This window comes from Bicyclus anynana, chromosome 10, assembly GCF_947172395.1.
Source record: "Bicyclus anynana chromosome 10, ilBicAnyn1.1, whole genome shotgun sequence".
Taxonomy (NCBI): domain Eukaryota; kingdom Metazoa; phylum Arthropoda; class Insecta; order Lepidoptera; family Nymphalidae; genus Bicyclus; species Bicyclus anynana.
Window position 1 is genome coordinate 14,574,781 of NC_069092.1, and position 14,448 is coordinate 14,589,228.

Genomic DNA, 14,448 nt, shown 5'->3' on the forward strand with positions numbered 1-14,448 from the left:
TTCTGTTATATTTTTATTACACATTATATGAAAAACCATTTTCGTTTTATTTATAATAAACTAGCATACGCCTGCGCCTTTGTCCAATCCTTGATCCGGCCCTTTCACAATATCCGTTCATATCAGACATGTAATAACATGGTACCTACCATAGATTTACGAGTCAGTACGTACCTACCTACTAACTGTAAACTACCATATTTGTAGGTCAAGCGATTTCGATATTCTGTGCTGAAAAACGAACCACGTCCAGTTATTAATGGTCTAAGGATTTTACCAATATCATATTTTTATAATAGCAACACTAGTTTGATTGCTGTCAAACTCAATTATCCCGCGAAAATTCGACAATTTGACATTTAAGACGCCACTGCCAGCTGATGATGTTTGACTGAGAAAAAGTGATAAAATTATTTGTAATTGTATTAAACAAAGTGCTTTAATCTCTCTAGTGCTATTAAAATTAATTAGTAAATATTATACTATGAACCTTTCTGAAAATGAGGCTGTGAGTACATAGTTTTCAATGTGTTTCTTTATGACTCAGCAATGTGACTTTGTTTTATCATTGATTGTGAACATCAATTAAAAACCATGCTTTTGTACGCACCATTACAAATGCCTGTCATTAAAGTATTCGTACATCGATTCTTATATAAAAATCGCTAAAAATATTTGTTCCGTGTATACTTTCAAACACAGGAATGTTGTTGTCATTTTAAACAAAATTTGCTTTAGGACGACACCTCAAGCGTGGATAGTACTTCGAACACAGACAACACATCACGTAGTGAAACTCCTACAAATACCCGGGTCAAGAAACGAAGACGCGGAAAGAAAAAAGTAACGAAACAAGTGAAACCCCCATACAAATTCAAGTATGTTTCATTTAGTTATATCTAAGGTTAACTGTCTTATAGGATAACTTTTCTGATAATCGTGTATCATCATCATTATCATGACAACTTATGGACGTCCACTGCAGGACATAGGCCTTTTGGAGGGACTTTCAAACATCATGATACTGAGTCAAATAAGAAGTATTATGGACTGATAACACTGACATGTATAGACTGTTTATATATTATGATTGTCAGTCTATATCTATATATACTTATAATAAATCTGTAGAGAGGTCAATTCTGTACATGAAATATATTTCCAAAATAACTATCAGGGGGTGATTAGTGGTTGATACTGATGCCAAAAATGCAATCAGTAAAATTTTTGTCTGTCTGTCTGTATGTTCTTTAAAGAAACAAAAACTACTTGACAGATTTTAACGAAACTTAGTACAATTATTCTTCATACTCCTGGGCAGGTTATAGTATACTTTTCATCACGGTACGATCAATAGGAGCAGAGCAGTGAAAGGAAATGTTGGGAAAACAGGAGATGTTATTAAATTTTTTAAGCTTTCGCCGCATGGTATGTTCGTTATTGAAACAAAAACTACTCAACAGATTTTAACGAAACTTGGTACAAATGCTTTTCATACTCCTGGGCAGGTTGCAGTATACTTTTCATCGCTCTACAATCAATAGGGGCAGAGCAGTGAAGGGAAATGTTGGGAAAACGGGAGAAATTGCTCAATTTTTAAGCTTCTATCGCGTGGTATGTTCGTTATAGAAACAAAAACTACTCGACGGATTTTAACAAAACTTGCTACAATTATTCTTCATACTCCGGCCTCCGTGGCGCAGTGTGACGGCCTCCGTGGCGCAGTGGTATGCGCGGTGGATTTACATGACAGAGGTCCTGGGTTCGATCCCCGGCTGGGCAGATTGAGATTTTCTTAATTTGGTCCAGGTCTGGCTGGTGGGAGGCTTTGGCCGTGGCTAGTTACCACCCTACCGACAAAGACGTACCGCCAAGCAATTTAGCGTTCCGGTACGATGCCGTGTAGAAACCGCAAGGGGTGTGAATTTTCATCCTCCTCCTAACAAGTTAGTCCGCTTCCATCTTAGATAGCATCATCACTTACCATCAGGTGTGATTGTTGTCAAGGGCTAACTTGTAAAGAATAAAAAAAAAAAAAAAAAAAAATATACCTGGGCAGGTTATAAACTTTTACATCACGTTACAATCAACAGGAGCAGAGCAGTCAAAGAAAATGTTGAGAAAACAGGAGAAGTAACTCCATTTTTTAAACTTCCGTCGCCGTCACGTGGTAGGGTAGGGGTAGAGTAAGGGTAGGGTAGGGTTAGGGTAGGGGTAGGGTAGTGGTAGGGTAAGCATAGGATAGGGTACCCTACGGTAGGGGTAGGGTAGGGATAGGGTAGGGGTAGGATAGGAGTAGCGTAGGGGTAAGGTTCGGGTAGAGTAGGGGTAGGATAGGGTAGTGGTAGTGGTAAAAGTAGGGTTTCACGCGGACGAAGTCGCGGGTGTCCGCTAGTATATGAATATATCTGCAAGGTGGGTTAAAACTTAGCTGTACTATGAAAATAGTACAGTAATTAACTGTATCCTTTCATACCTTATTTTTTAAGTATTGCATTCATAAATAAGTGTTAATGATGCCTATGCAAATGGTCAACTTTTTAACAAAAAAAAAAAAGATTGGTATCAGAATTGATCTGATCTGATTGATGGTAAGGAGGTCCTTGGTGGAGACAATTAGTTTTGGTCTTCACATATGAAGTATGATACAATTGATATTTTAAATGATGTTTAATTAAAAGAGCTTATAATATAACACAAACAATATTTGAAAGTTCCTATTAGTTTATCAGACCTGAAATAAAATAATTAGAATTTTTTGTGTATTGTAGATAATTTGTAAAGAATTAACAAATATTTCCCTTAGTTGTAGTGCAAAGGAAGATCACGGGCAGCCTCTATTTGGTTGCCAGTTCAACCACCACCTGGGAGAAGGCGAGCCACAGATATTTGCTGTGGTTGGAAGCAACAGAGTCTCTATATATGAGTGTCCCGAAGCTGGAGGATTCAAGTTTCTACAGTGCTATGCGGATCCTGATGTGAGACAAACTCATTTTCACAAATCATTTATCTTTTAGATTTGTACTGAGGCTAAGATGGGTGCTACAACAAATCTCATGTAGACTAGACAACATAATATAGTAATAATATATCTGATGCAACTGCTAGTGGTCTACTATGTCTATTTTCTTCACAAGATATGTTGTAGGGTGCATCTTAATGGGAACAATGACAAGGTTTGAATATATCGATTTTTATGATACATTCGGTTTTTCGGAACACTGTCATCATCCCTATTCTTAAAGCTACAGAATTGTGATAGAGAAAGAAACTGTATCTGAATGATGCAACTATAAATACTATAAATTGTAACATGAGAATAGCATAAGGACTCATTAGAGAAGCCCCACATTCAACCAGCACCCGCCTCACCTTGTTAATTATTAATTTTTTTTATTAAGTATTTTAAAGCACTACTTTAAGAGTCGTAAATACTGTGTTGTAGGAGTGAGTACCTTAGCCATGGAGGCTTGGACTTTTTAAAAAAAATGGTGCTTTTGACACCATAATTTAATCAGGTTTCCAAATTTCCAGGTAGATGAGACTTTTTACACTTGCGCATGGTCATACGAAGAGGAGACTCTCCTACCGCTGTTAGCCGTTGCAGGGTCTAGGGGCATCGTCCGAGTGTTCCAACCCTCCACACAGACCTGCATCAAGCACTACATAGGCCACGGCCATGCCATCAACGAGGTCAAGTTCCACCCACGCGACCCCAATCTCCTCTTGTCTGCGAGCAAGGACCACGCTTTGCGACTTTGGAACATCATGACCGATGTGTGCATCGCTATCTTTGGAGGAGTAGAAGGTATGCTTACATCGAAAATTACACACAGTAAACAGGATAATTTATGTCTATCACACTAAAGAAGCTGGAGGTTTGTGTAATCAACTGCTGAACCAATTGGGTTGAAATTTGGAATGTAGATAGGTTATACCCTGGGTTATCACATATTATTATGCAGAGAAAATCCTAAGATTAGCGAAAAACAGAATTTTGCGCGAACTTCCAATTGAATTTTTATAAAACAAAAACAAACTTTAATATATACTCAAACAATTATATAAATTGTAAAATTTGCGCGCCATTTATATGGCAATACACTGTGACTTTATATTTTGTATGTCCATCTTGTATATTTATTAAGTGTATTAAGGCAAATAAAGTTCATTTCATTTCATTTAAATATTAAAAATTCCGTCAGTCTAAGCTAGCAGTTTGTGATAGAAAGGTTACATATAGCACATTAATGCAGAAGATTACAAAAATGGACAGTGAAAATCTTTTGTCCTTGTCCAGAAAAAAGTACAATTTCTGAGAAAAAGTTAACTCACTGGACACTGTGGACTCAATAGACACATGTTCAACCTAAAACTCCGGGACACAGATCTGTGCAGACTCTGTCTAGAGGCAGAGGAAACACCTATGCACATTCTAGGCAAATGCCCAGCCCTAATACATAAACAAAACCTCCACTTTGGGCATTTCACAGTAAACCCGCACAATAGATCGGCGACAGTCAACGTGATAATTATAGGGACCTCGGGAAGACCTGCAGAGGCGCGACATTCTTGATGTCGAAGAAGAAGAAGAGAAACAATAACCCTAGATGTGAGACTCTAGATGTGTAACTCTAGATGTGAGATAAACTGGCGACAAAATCAAAATATATTAGAAACTAGCGAACGCCCGCGACTCTGTTTGCGTGAAATTCTTTTTAACTAATCTATCTGAATAAACAATTCACTTCAACCGAAAAATTCTTAAAGGCTTTAAAATTAGATTGACTTTAAAAATACTACTTTATGTTGTTATAGGTCACAGAGATGAAGTATTGAGTGCAGATTTTGACTTGAAAGGGGAAAGGATAATGTCTTGTGGGATGGACCACTCCCTGAAGCTGTGGAGGCTGGACAAGCCGTCTATGCACGAGGCAATCAAACAGAGCTACAACTTCAACCCACACAGAGCATTGAGGCCTTTCAACTCACTGAAGGAACACTTCCCAGACTTCTCAACAAGAGATATACATAGAAATTATGTTGATTGTGTCAGGTGGATGGGGGATTTGATCTTATCAAAGGTACGTCAGAAAAAACAGTGGGTTGTGAATCTTGTGAATGAAATTGAAGTTCATTCAATTTCATTCACAAGATATCCATATAAAAAAAATGGTAGAAATAGGGTACTTGACTAATATTAAATTAAATATAAACAATATTAATTTCGTGTAGTACGTGGAATAAGGGTATACCGAAATATATCGATATCTATTAATAAAATTTAAGGATTTCTTATAAAACTTAATTTAAATAACACATATTTTTTCTAATTTTCCAAACGTCAAAAACGCTGTCGTTCATTTTGTGGCTAACACACTCGATGTTCTAAACGTCGAACTAATTGATAACTAATATTATTGTCAAACGCTCCATTTGTATGGGATTTATTATAGTGACGTCATGACACAGTTGAAACATAGACTGTCATGGCTGACAAGCTCTTTGGCTCGTATTGTCAATTCAAATGTCATCTCAAAAAATATGATAAAAGTTTTTCAGTCAAGTAGAACAACAATGAACTATCTACGACCATTTTAAAAAAAGTGTCAACTAGCCTATTAGGTATACTACATGAGGCGTGTGGTTGTGTTGTCTCATACAATTTCCAAAATGCACAATAACAGGCTGACTAATATTCCCAATGTAATAAATGGTTCTTATTACATTAACTATGCTTACGGGTAAAGAAATTCAGGTTTTGAGACCTGAGTTAGCAGACAAAAATTCTAGCTAGTCTCTTAAATGAGATTGGCCGTTATAGCTGAAATCTGTGGAAATTATTAATTCCCATAATGATACTACTGACTGTGTGTATTCAACACATGCTTATTTGACAGTCGTGCGAAAACGCGATAATCTGCTGGAAGCCGGGCCGGCTGGAGGAAACGGAGCTGAGACCAGGCGACAACGCTGTCACCATTGTGCACCGGTTCGACTACAAGGAGTGCGAGATATGGTTCATACGGTTTGCTGTGGACTACAGCCAGAGGGTAAGCTTTCACAGATCAAAAGCACCAAAATTACACAAATAATGGACGCTGGTTTACTCCAAGATCCAATCTATCTCTGTATCGAAAAAAAGATCAAAATCTGTTCAGCGGTTTAGAAAGCTACCAGGCCTATATCCCGGAGAAATCCATGATTCCCGCGGGATTGTAAAAAAAAACAGAATGGTACGCGAACAGAGTTGCGGGCGTCTGCTAGCAAAACTGTATTATGTTTGTTTGCAGGTGATAGCGCTGGGCAACCAGTGCGGTAAGACCATGGTTTGGGAGCTAGGCAACGTGGCGGGCGGCTCGCGAGTCTCGCAACTGGTGCACCCGCGCTGTGTGGCCGCCGTCAGACAGGTATGCGTCCATCACAATCTCACAATCTCACAAAAAATGGTAGTACGGGGCATGCGGTTGCGCGTAGTGCTGTGTAGGTACGCGCTACGGTACCCGCTCTGCGGATGCGGGTCTTACGAAAAACATGCGGAATTATTTACTGTGTGTGCGCCGCCGCAGTTGGCGTTTTATGCACGTTAGGTTCTCTTTCTTGGGAGCTTGGTTCCTGGTGATTTTTGCCACAACTTGCACAGGCAACAATCTTGTGACAGTTGTGTGAAGAATGTCGCAACTGTTGACAATGATGGCATTGCGCAGGTTCCTTACCTTAGGCGTATATATCGCACACCTCGTAAATGCTAGAGTTAAAAGGTCTCCGCTGCAGTTACGCAAACATTTAGAACCCCAGTCTGCCTGGGATCGACGGCTTGATGGACGAACACACGAAGTTTTTATTGTGTTATGTTATTACTTTGTTCGTTTTTCACCTAAAATTAGCAGGCCTATATTTATGCTATATCTGTCGTGGCGCGAAAGGGTATATGCAGTCCAAATGATTTCTTTATCTCTTGACAAACTTTTACTATAAAATAATAAAAAAGATATTTAATTTTTTTCAACAGGTAACTCTATCGCGGAACGGCAAAGTGTTGTTAACGTGCTGTGATGACGGCACCATCTGGCGTTGGGACCGCGTCAACAACGGGAACACCTAGTTGTAGGATATTACCGTTCGGTCGCAAAAATAAGCGTTCCTGACATCTGTCAAAAGCAAAATATAAAGTGGACATAACCTTGATACATATGTAGAAGGTATAATATTTGTTTCCAGCAAATAATTCGAATCCTTAAAATCACGAGCAACAACGCCAAAGCTCTAAACAAAATGCATCATGTTGAAACCCCCAACGCTTAGGATTCTATTTCAGCGTTTGAAACGTTCGTATTTATGATATTAAATTATGATTATGAAAGTGATGGACTCAGACGTTATGTTAAAAAAAATCGATTGTCTGTAAAGTCGGTTTACTAACGATAGTTGAACGTGACAATGTCATAAGAAAATACTGATGGAATGCATTTTTACGAACGGGTAAAAACTTCACATTTCCACACTAACAATAGGTATCTAATGTCAAACTATGAATACAATAGATCTATCTCTGTCGTGCCTTCTTTTAAACTGTTTATAGGAAGGTTAATTTTTTATAGTAGTATCTCACAAGGCTTTTGGGCTACATTCCTGCTGAAAGCAATAACTCAGTGGTCTATTTGGTGACCTTAAATTGATTTAGTTTCTAATTTAGCTATAAATCTCGCCAAAGTTATTGTCCGTTCCATAGGCGTATATAGCAGGGGGGCTGGGTAGGCCGTGCCCACCCTAGTATGGACCTGTGCCCACCCTAGGATTCTGGGCTACCGATATGGCATTCTATTATGATAGCAATAATATATTTGATGTCTGGGGCCAGGCCCACCCTAAGAAATAATCCTAGATACGCCAATGGTCCGTTCTGAACAAAGCATATAGGTGCGCTGGGTACACAATCGTTTCAGCGGGGCTATTATACCTGCGCAGTTTGGCATATTGCTACTTCAGAGCGGACTAGAAGTTCGCGAATATTATGTGCAAATCTGTAATTGATTTTAATCACAATAATAAGACTGGCTTTAGTCAAATTATTACCTACAGTGTTTTATTTTATTGTCCCTTGAAAATAATATAAGTTTTTTTTTCATTTATTAAAAAAAAAAACTAATTTGCATTGCCAAGCCTTCGTAATTGTGCTTTCGAATTTTCTTTCGATGTTACAAGACGTTTATTCCAGTGGATCATGTCTTTTCTATTATTATAATACTAGCTGACGCCGCGCGGATTTACCCGCGTGGTTCCCGTTCCAGTAGGAATACGGGGATAATATATAGCCTATAGCATTCCTCGATAAATGGGCTATCTAACACAGAAAGATTTTTTCGCATAGGACCAGTAGTTCCTGAGATTAGCGCGTTCAATCAAACAAACAAGTTCAGCTTTATAATATTAGTATATATCTATTTCTGTGCTTACTCGTATCGTCCATCAAAATTGCTTTCAATGTGAAACTGAAACTAAAGCTTGGCAAGGTTTTGGCTTGGTTTTGGCCCGCAAACCATCAATATTATTGACATGTAGGGTAAGGGTGCTTTAATTCGTACCCCGGCAAAATTATGAAAGCAACATTAAACGCACTACATATACAGGGTGTCCCGTTATTAATGGATAAAACACTAATTCTCGATACACCGCCTAATTATCTAAAACTAATTTGAATAGTTTTTCAAAAGTTTCTAGCTAGGGTGATCAAGTAATATTTTTTTTCAGATTGGTATAAAACTTGTGTCTCCTGTTTGTATTTACATAGTTCAGCTCCATACTTTTTTTTACAGGACATTTTTTTTTAATTGGGTAATCTTAATAAAAGAAAAATAATTATTGCATTCAAAGCTGTACAAAACAAATAAAACATTATTTACAAGAGTAGTAAGTACATTGATAATTTAAATCCGTATGTACTTAAAATGTTCAACAAAAATCAGATCTTCAAAATCTTAATTCCAGCAGCTACAGTATTAAAAAAACTGATTCGAGACAGAAAATTTTGAAAAATCCGAAAAAAAAAGTATAACTTGGTCACCCTAGGGTTTTTTGGAAAATTATTCAAATTCGTTTTAGATAATTAGGTGGTGAATCTACCATTTGCATTTTATCCGTTAATTACGGGACATCCTTTATAGACAATGCTCTGTTAAGACGAAGCTAGTTAGGTATATGGTGATGATGACGACACGATACAAGTAGTGCAGTTGGTACTGACCCTGCCGTCTGCACACAGCCGTGGGTTCGATTCTCACAACTGCAAAATATTTATGAAATTACTAATCATAATGATTAATCATAACTTTAGGGCTAGACAACGATGTATTGTACAAATATTTATTTATTGAAGTTTAAACTTCTTTACACACGCTCGACTTGGGGAGTATGCTGTTACGAAAAGTGTAATCGGGCGACGCGAAGGCACGTACTAAAGGTTACGAGGGAGAGCTAAAGTAGATTTACTGTAGCCGTGTGTTCTAAAAACACTTTTTATTGATATCCATTTTTTGACGAGAATTTTAATAGGGAAAATATATGAAAAACACAAATATTCTGTTAAATCTTTTTTTTATTGACCAACAAATTACGTCTACGTATCAACAAAATGAATCACAGGGGCCAAGGTGTTATCTCGTGTACACTACTCGCGTTACATTATCTGCTATATTCACGTGTTCTACACATATATACACTTTTTATAACCTCAAATACGTACATATTACAAATATAAAAAAGGTTAACTTGTATTACGAACCTTTCTGAATCCCAGTAAAGGCGGAATTATATTTGTCTGACGTGTCGTGTCGTGACGTATCAGAACAGAATCGGTATCATACATTTTGTATGGCAACGTTTATACTTATAATGTTGTGACATGTCGTGATGCCTTCTGATGTGTCGCATACAAAATGTATGAAACCGGATTTATATTTGTCTGACGTGGCGTGTCGTGACGCGTTAGAACAGAATCGGTATCATACATTTTGTATGGTAACGTTTACACTTATGTGTTGTGACATGTCGTCATGGCTTCTGATGCGTCATTCAGTAATATTTCCGAGAATATTAAAGATTTTATTTTCTTGGAAAAAAATCAATAAATTTTCCATTTTCTGTGCATAACTATCTTTGTGACCAGTGACTACATATGTAGTTTATGCATAGTGATGTATTGCTTTTATTTACAGAAAAAACACATGAGTCCTTAAGTACTAGTGTTCATTTACACGAGCAGCAACTGCTACCGACGACTGCAGTCGACTGCCGTAGACTGCAGTCAACGACTGCCGCCGAAACATCGCCTACTGCAGTCGTCAGTAGCAGTTGCTGCTCGTGTAAATGAACAAATAATGATGTGCCAGTTAAAATAATCAAGATATTCTATAAAAAATAACAATACGTATTTGAGATATTAAAAGTCATGGATATCACCTACTCGTTAAATGGTCTATTATAATCTAAACACGGATACGACCCTACAACTTAATATCTACATGAGACATACGTAAGGGTACCTAACAACCAATATACACTTAAATTTATAATGACAGCGTAATTGAATTTAGTCATTCTTTTTCATTAAATTCAGTCTTTAAAATTTTCTAATTAAACGAGCAATACAACCAATAAAGAACATTTTAAGTTTCATTTTAAACATTTCTCATTTTTATTTTCATACATATAATATATGTATCTTATTTAAATTTAATGAATTTTCTTTAATAACTTAGTATCTAATGTGAAAAATTATAATAGTTTTATTTCTTTAACGTGTTTATAACACAAAATATACATCTAATGACTATTTTGACTCAAATTATACAGAATTAAATATTTTGTACACAAATATAATACAAGCACATATTTAAACGTTCATATAAAAAATACCCAAACATACAAAAGTTCCACAAATGATCACATCAAAACGGATTGCGTTGCAACTCACTTAATTTTAGTACTTAATATCTACCCTCATTGAGTGTTAATTTGATGCCAGGCTGATTAGAATCCATAGAGTTTGGCAATTTAAAATAGAAACTGAATCATCGGCAAATAAAAAAAAATGACAATAAAGAATATTACATAGTTACAACATACTTATTAAGTTATTACCAAATACATTAATACCAATTTAAAAAATGCAAGTATCAAACTGAGTTATTCCAATATTTGCACTATAATTTTAGGAATGCCCTCCGATGTTTTATTTAATTTCCAGGCAATTTCAGTCTCTACTTTCACTAGCCAAACTCTACAAATACAAATGCCAAGATTTATCGAAAGACATTTTAAATGAATTGCAGCTTCATCCATACAATATCTCAACTAACGTTTTTTCAAAAAACGCTGGAATTAAATAACTAATTAATAAAAGTTTAATTAATCAAGAATATTTTTAAAATAAATACAAACTATAGAGATTATGGTTATAATTATTGGCAGGTATAGAATATTAAAGTTCAAAATATAGCTTATTGGTAAGCTGTATTGAAAGTAATGTGTAGTGATTAAACTAAAGCCAAACTTGCTGTGGAATGTTTATCAACAAACAAATTAAAAATTAAGGTAGAAAACGCATGTCATTACTGCTAATTTATTTAAAATTATAAATTGTTTGTTCATAAAAGTTTATTCAAAAGATATTAACTAATTGTTTTAAGCTTAGGTATTAATGAAATTCATTGTCACTAGTTTAGCGATTTGAAGAGTTGTGATAGCCTACTCTGCCTTCGATTCGGAGGGCGTAGGTTCGAATTCAGCCCGGAGTATACACCTCCAACATTTCAGTTACGTGCATTTTACTAAATTAAACGGTAAAGGAAAAACATCGTGAGGAAACCTGCATATTTGCATGAGAATTTTCTTAATTTTCTAAGTGTGTGAAGTCTGCCAATCTGCATTTGGCCAGTGTGGTGGACTAAGGCCTCAACCCTTTCATTCTGAGAGGAGACTCGTGCTCGATTTAGTAACTATAGTTAATAATTATATATATTAAATACTTTTTTTAATTTGTTTGTTGATAAACAGTCCACATTGGGTTTAGTTTTAGTATAGTGTGACACTACACACTACTTTCTACTACAACACTACTAGTGTCATGTCAAGCAAGTGTCGCGACTAAAATCCGGCCGCTCAGGGATTGCGTTTCTGACAGGTCGTGATCGAATGGGCGATGTAACTTCGAACTGGCGTACAAGGTTGTTGAACTGCGCTGTTTCAAAGTAATTCCAACTATTTTTTTTAGTGATTAGACAAAAAAGAGGCAATTATAATTAAATATATTTGTCCCATTCAATCACGACCTGTCAGAAACGCAACCTCTGAGCGGCAGGACATTAGCGACATAAGTGTTTCTCGTTCGAGTATAAAGCGCTTTGTATGAGCGATATTATAATATTGTATGCCGCAGCAGTTGGTCAAGTGTTGTTTTAATAAGTGGCGTAAATACCGGCGTGTCATTGGGTATATTATTAAGCAGAAGTTTATTTAACTACATTTACTTTGCTATTTTTTGCAAAAGCTTGACAAATCCGACAAAATATTTCCAACGTATGTTTCACTTCCATACATTTTCAGATAACTTTGTTATTTTAATATCACATATCATGGAAAATTGTTATTCAATATTTAAAATGTGGTTATAGAAACATACAAAACATGTCATCTGGTGAATAGTGAATTTTTGATTACGATCGGCGAATGACAATAAAGTGTACAATTTTTGAAAGGATAATTGTAAATAGGCCCAGAGTAATAGCATTTTACAAGAAGCTGTGATAGGTAAAACGTTTAATTTGAGGAGAGAACCACTTACCTACGGGAACAATACTGTAATACTGCCGGGGTACGACTTCAGACAACTTAACCCTACTTCATTGACAATATTATTGAGTGTGCGGCTTGGCATTTTGATTACGGTTAACCGGCCGGCCGGTGAACAGCTATAGTAGATATTAATGAGTGTGCATTGTGATGATGAAAGTACCATCTGCTTGGGTCGCCCTAAAAAAGACTAGACTCAAAAATTATCTCGTTGTATTGAAAGTGCTACTTAAGGCCTCATTCCCACGTGTTATATAAAGCGATACGTTAAAGTAAAACACAGCGTTGTCGCTTTTAATAACGTTCTTAATTTAATTCATGCTCTATTTCCAACGGCCAAAATTGAAAATGCAACACACGGCTCGATAAAAAAGCTTCGTGTTTTAAAAAACGCTGTCGAGTAAACTATACTTGGGAAATGCTATTTTTGTATTTGAAAGCGTTTTTAACGTTAAAAACTCTCGTGCTAATGAAGACTCAGAGAATGTACATCCTTAGTAGATTTACAGTTTGTAGATTGATGTAGGTAAGTACCAAATGCATTTCGTTGGCAACTTGAGTGTATATGTAAATATTGACGCAACTGCCCCTTTGGAAGACATTTCGAAATGATAAAATATTTTACGTACCTATTTAGCTAAGGTATCGTCATAAACGCGTCCTGTCAGGTATTTTATTACAAATTTCAAAGTTCAATTTAGTTTATTATTATCATTGGATGAACGTGACATGGGTATTTTGTAAAGAGTTTCAAATACAAGGGTCTTAAGCCGCATGTTACTTTTAATGTTTTGTCAGTGCAACTAGTGAGTGTCGACTAAAGCCGGATTTATATTTGTCTGACGTGTCGTGTCGTGACGCAACAGAACAGAATCGGTATCATACATTTTATATGGCAACGTTTACACTTATGTATTGTGACATGTCGTGATGTGTCGCATACAAAATGTATGATACCGATTCTGTTCTGATGCGTCACGACACGACACGTCAGACAAATGTAAATTCGGCTTAACTTCGCGTTGTGTAGGCATTTTAGTACTTTGGGATAAACGTCTATCGGCTCTCCAAACTATGTGCCCCACCCTACGAGTATATCGGTGTCTTTGGTTTTTTCTACGGATCTTCCCATTTTTTATTCGAATTACGCAGAAATACTCCCGAGGATAGCTGGCTCTGTCGCCCGCTAAATAAGTTTTCATTTACACGAGCAGCAACTGCTACCGACCACTGCAGTCGACTGCAGTCGTCGGTAGCAGTAGCTGCTCGTGTAAATGAACCATAACTCTGTGCCTTCTTAATTCTTAGAACATTGTAAAAACAATATCGCATTTAAACAACAATAAGGTATCGTGCAGATGTAAAAAATATAGGTGTTTATGTAAAATACATAGTTGTTTTTGTAGCCGTATATGGAAATTGTTTCAATTACAGGGTTTAAGTATTCAGTGAGTTTTGGAGGTATGTAGACAGTAAGTCGAGGGCACTGGTCCGCCATTGTTGTAGTCGGGTGTTCTAGTTATTCATCATGCCTACATTAATATACTTCTACATTTGTACGGCTCGATCCATAAACGCAAACTATGGTTATAATTTATA

General features: G+C 36.5%; 1 protein-coding gene across 1 annotated transcript; it reads left to right on the forward strand.

Moving 5' to 3' along the window:
- Window positions 1–348: 348 nt before the first annotated feature.
- Window positions 349–8,075, forward strand: LOC112050354 (polycomb protein EED). The gene is made up of 8 exons (XM_024088607.2): window positions 349–508; window positions 739–878; window positions 2,807–2,978; window positions 3,535–3,808; window positions 4,819–5,084; window positions 5,901–6,053; window positions 6,294–6,410; window positions 7,013–8,075. The coding sequence occupies exons 1-8, from the start codon at window positions 485–487 to the stop codon at window positions 7,103–7,105; spliced, it is 1,239 nt and encodes a 412-aa protein (XP_023944375.1). The 5' UTR covers window positions 349–484; the 3' UTR covers window positions 7,106–8,075.
- The last annotated feature ends 6,373 nt before the right edge of the window (window positions 8,076–14,448 follow it).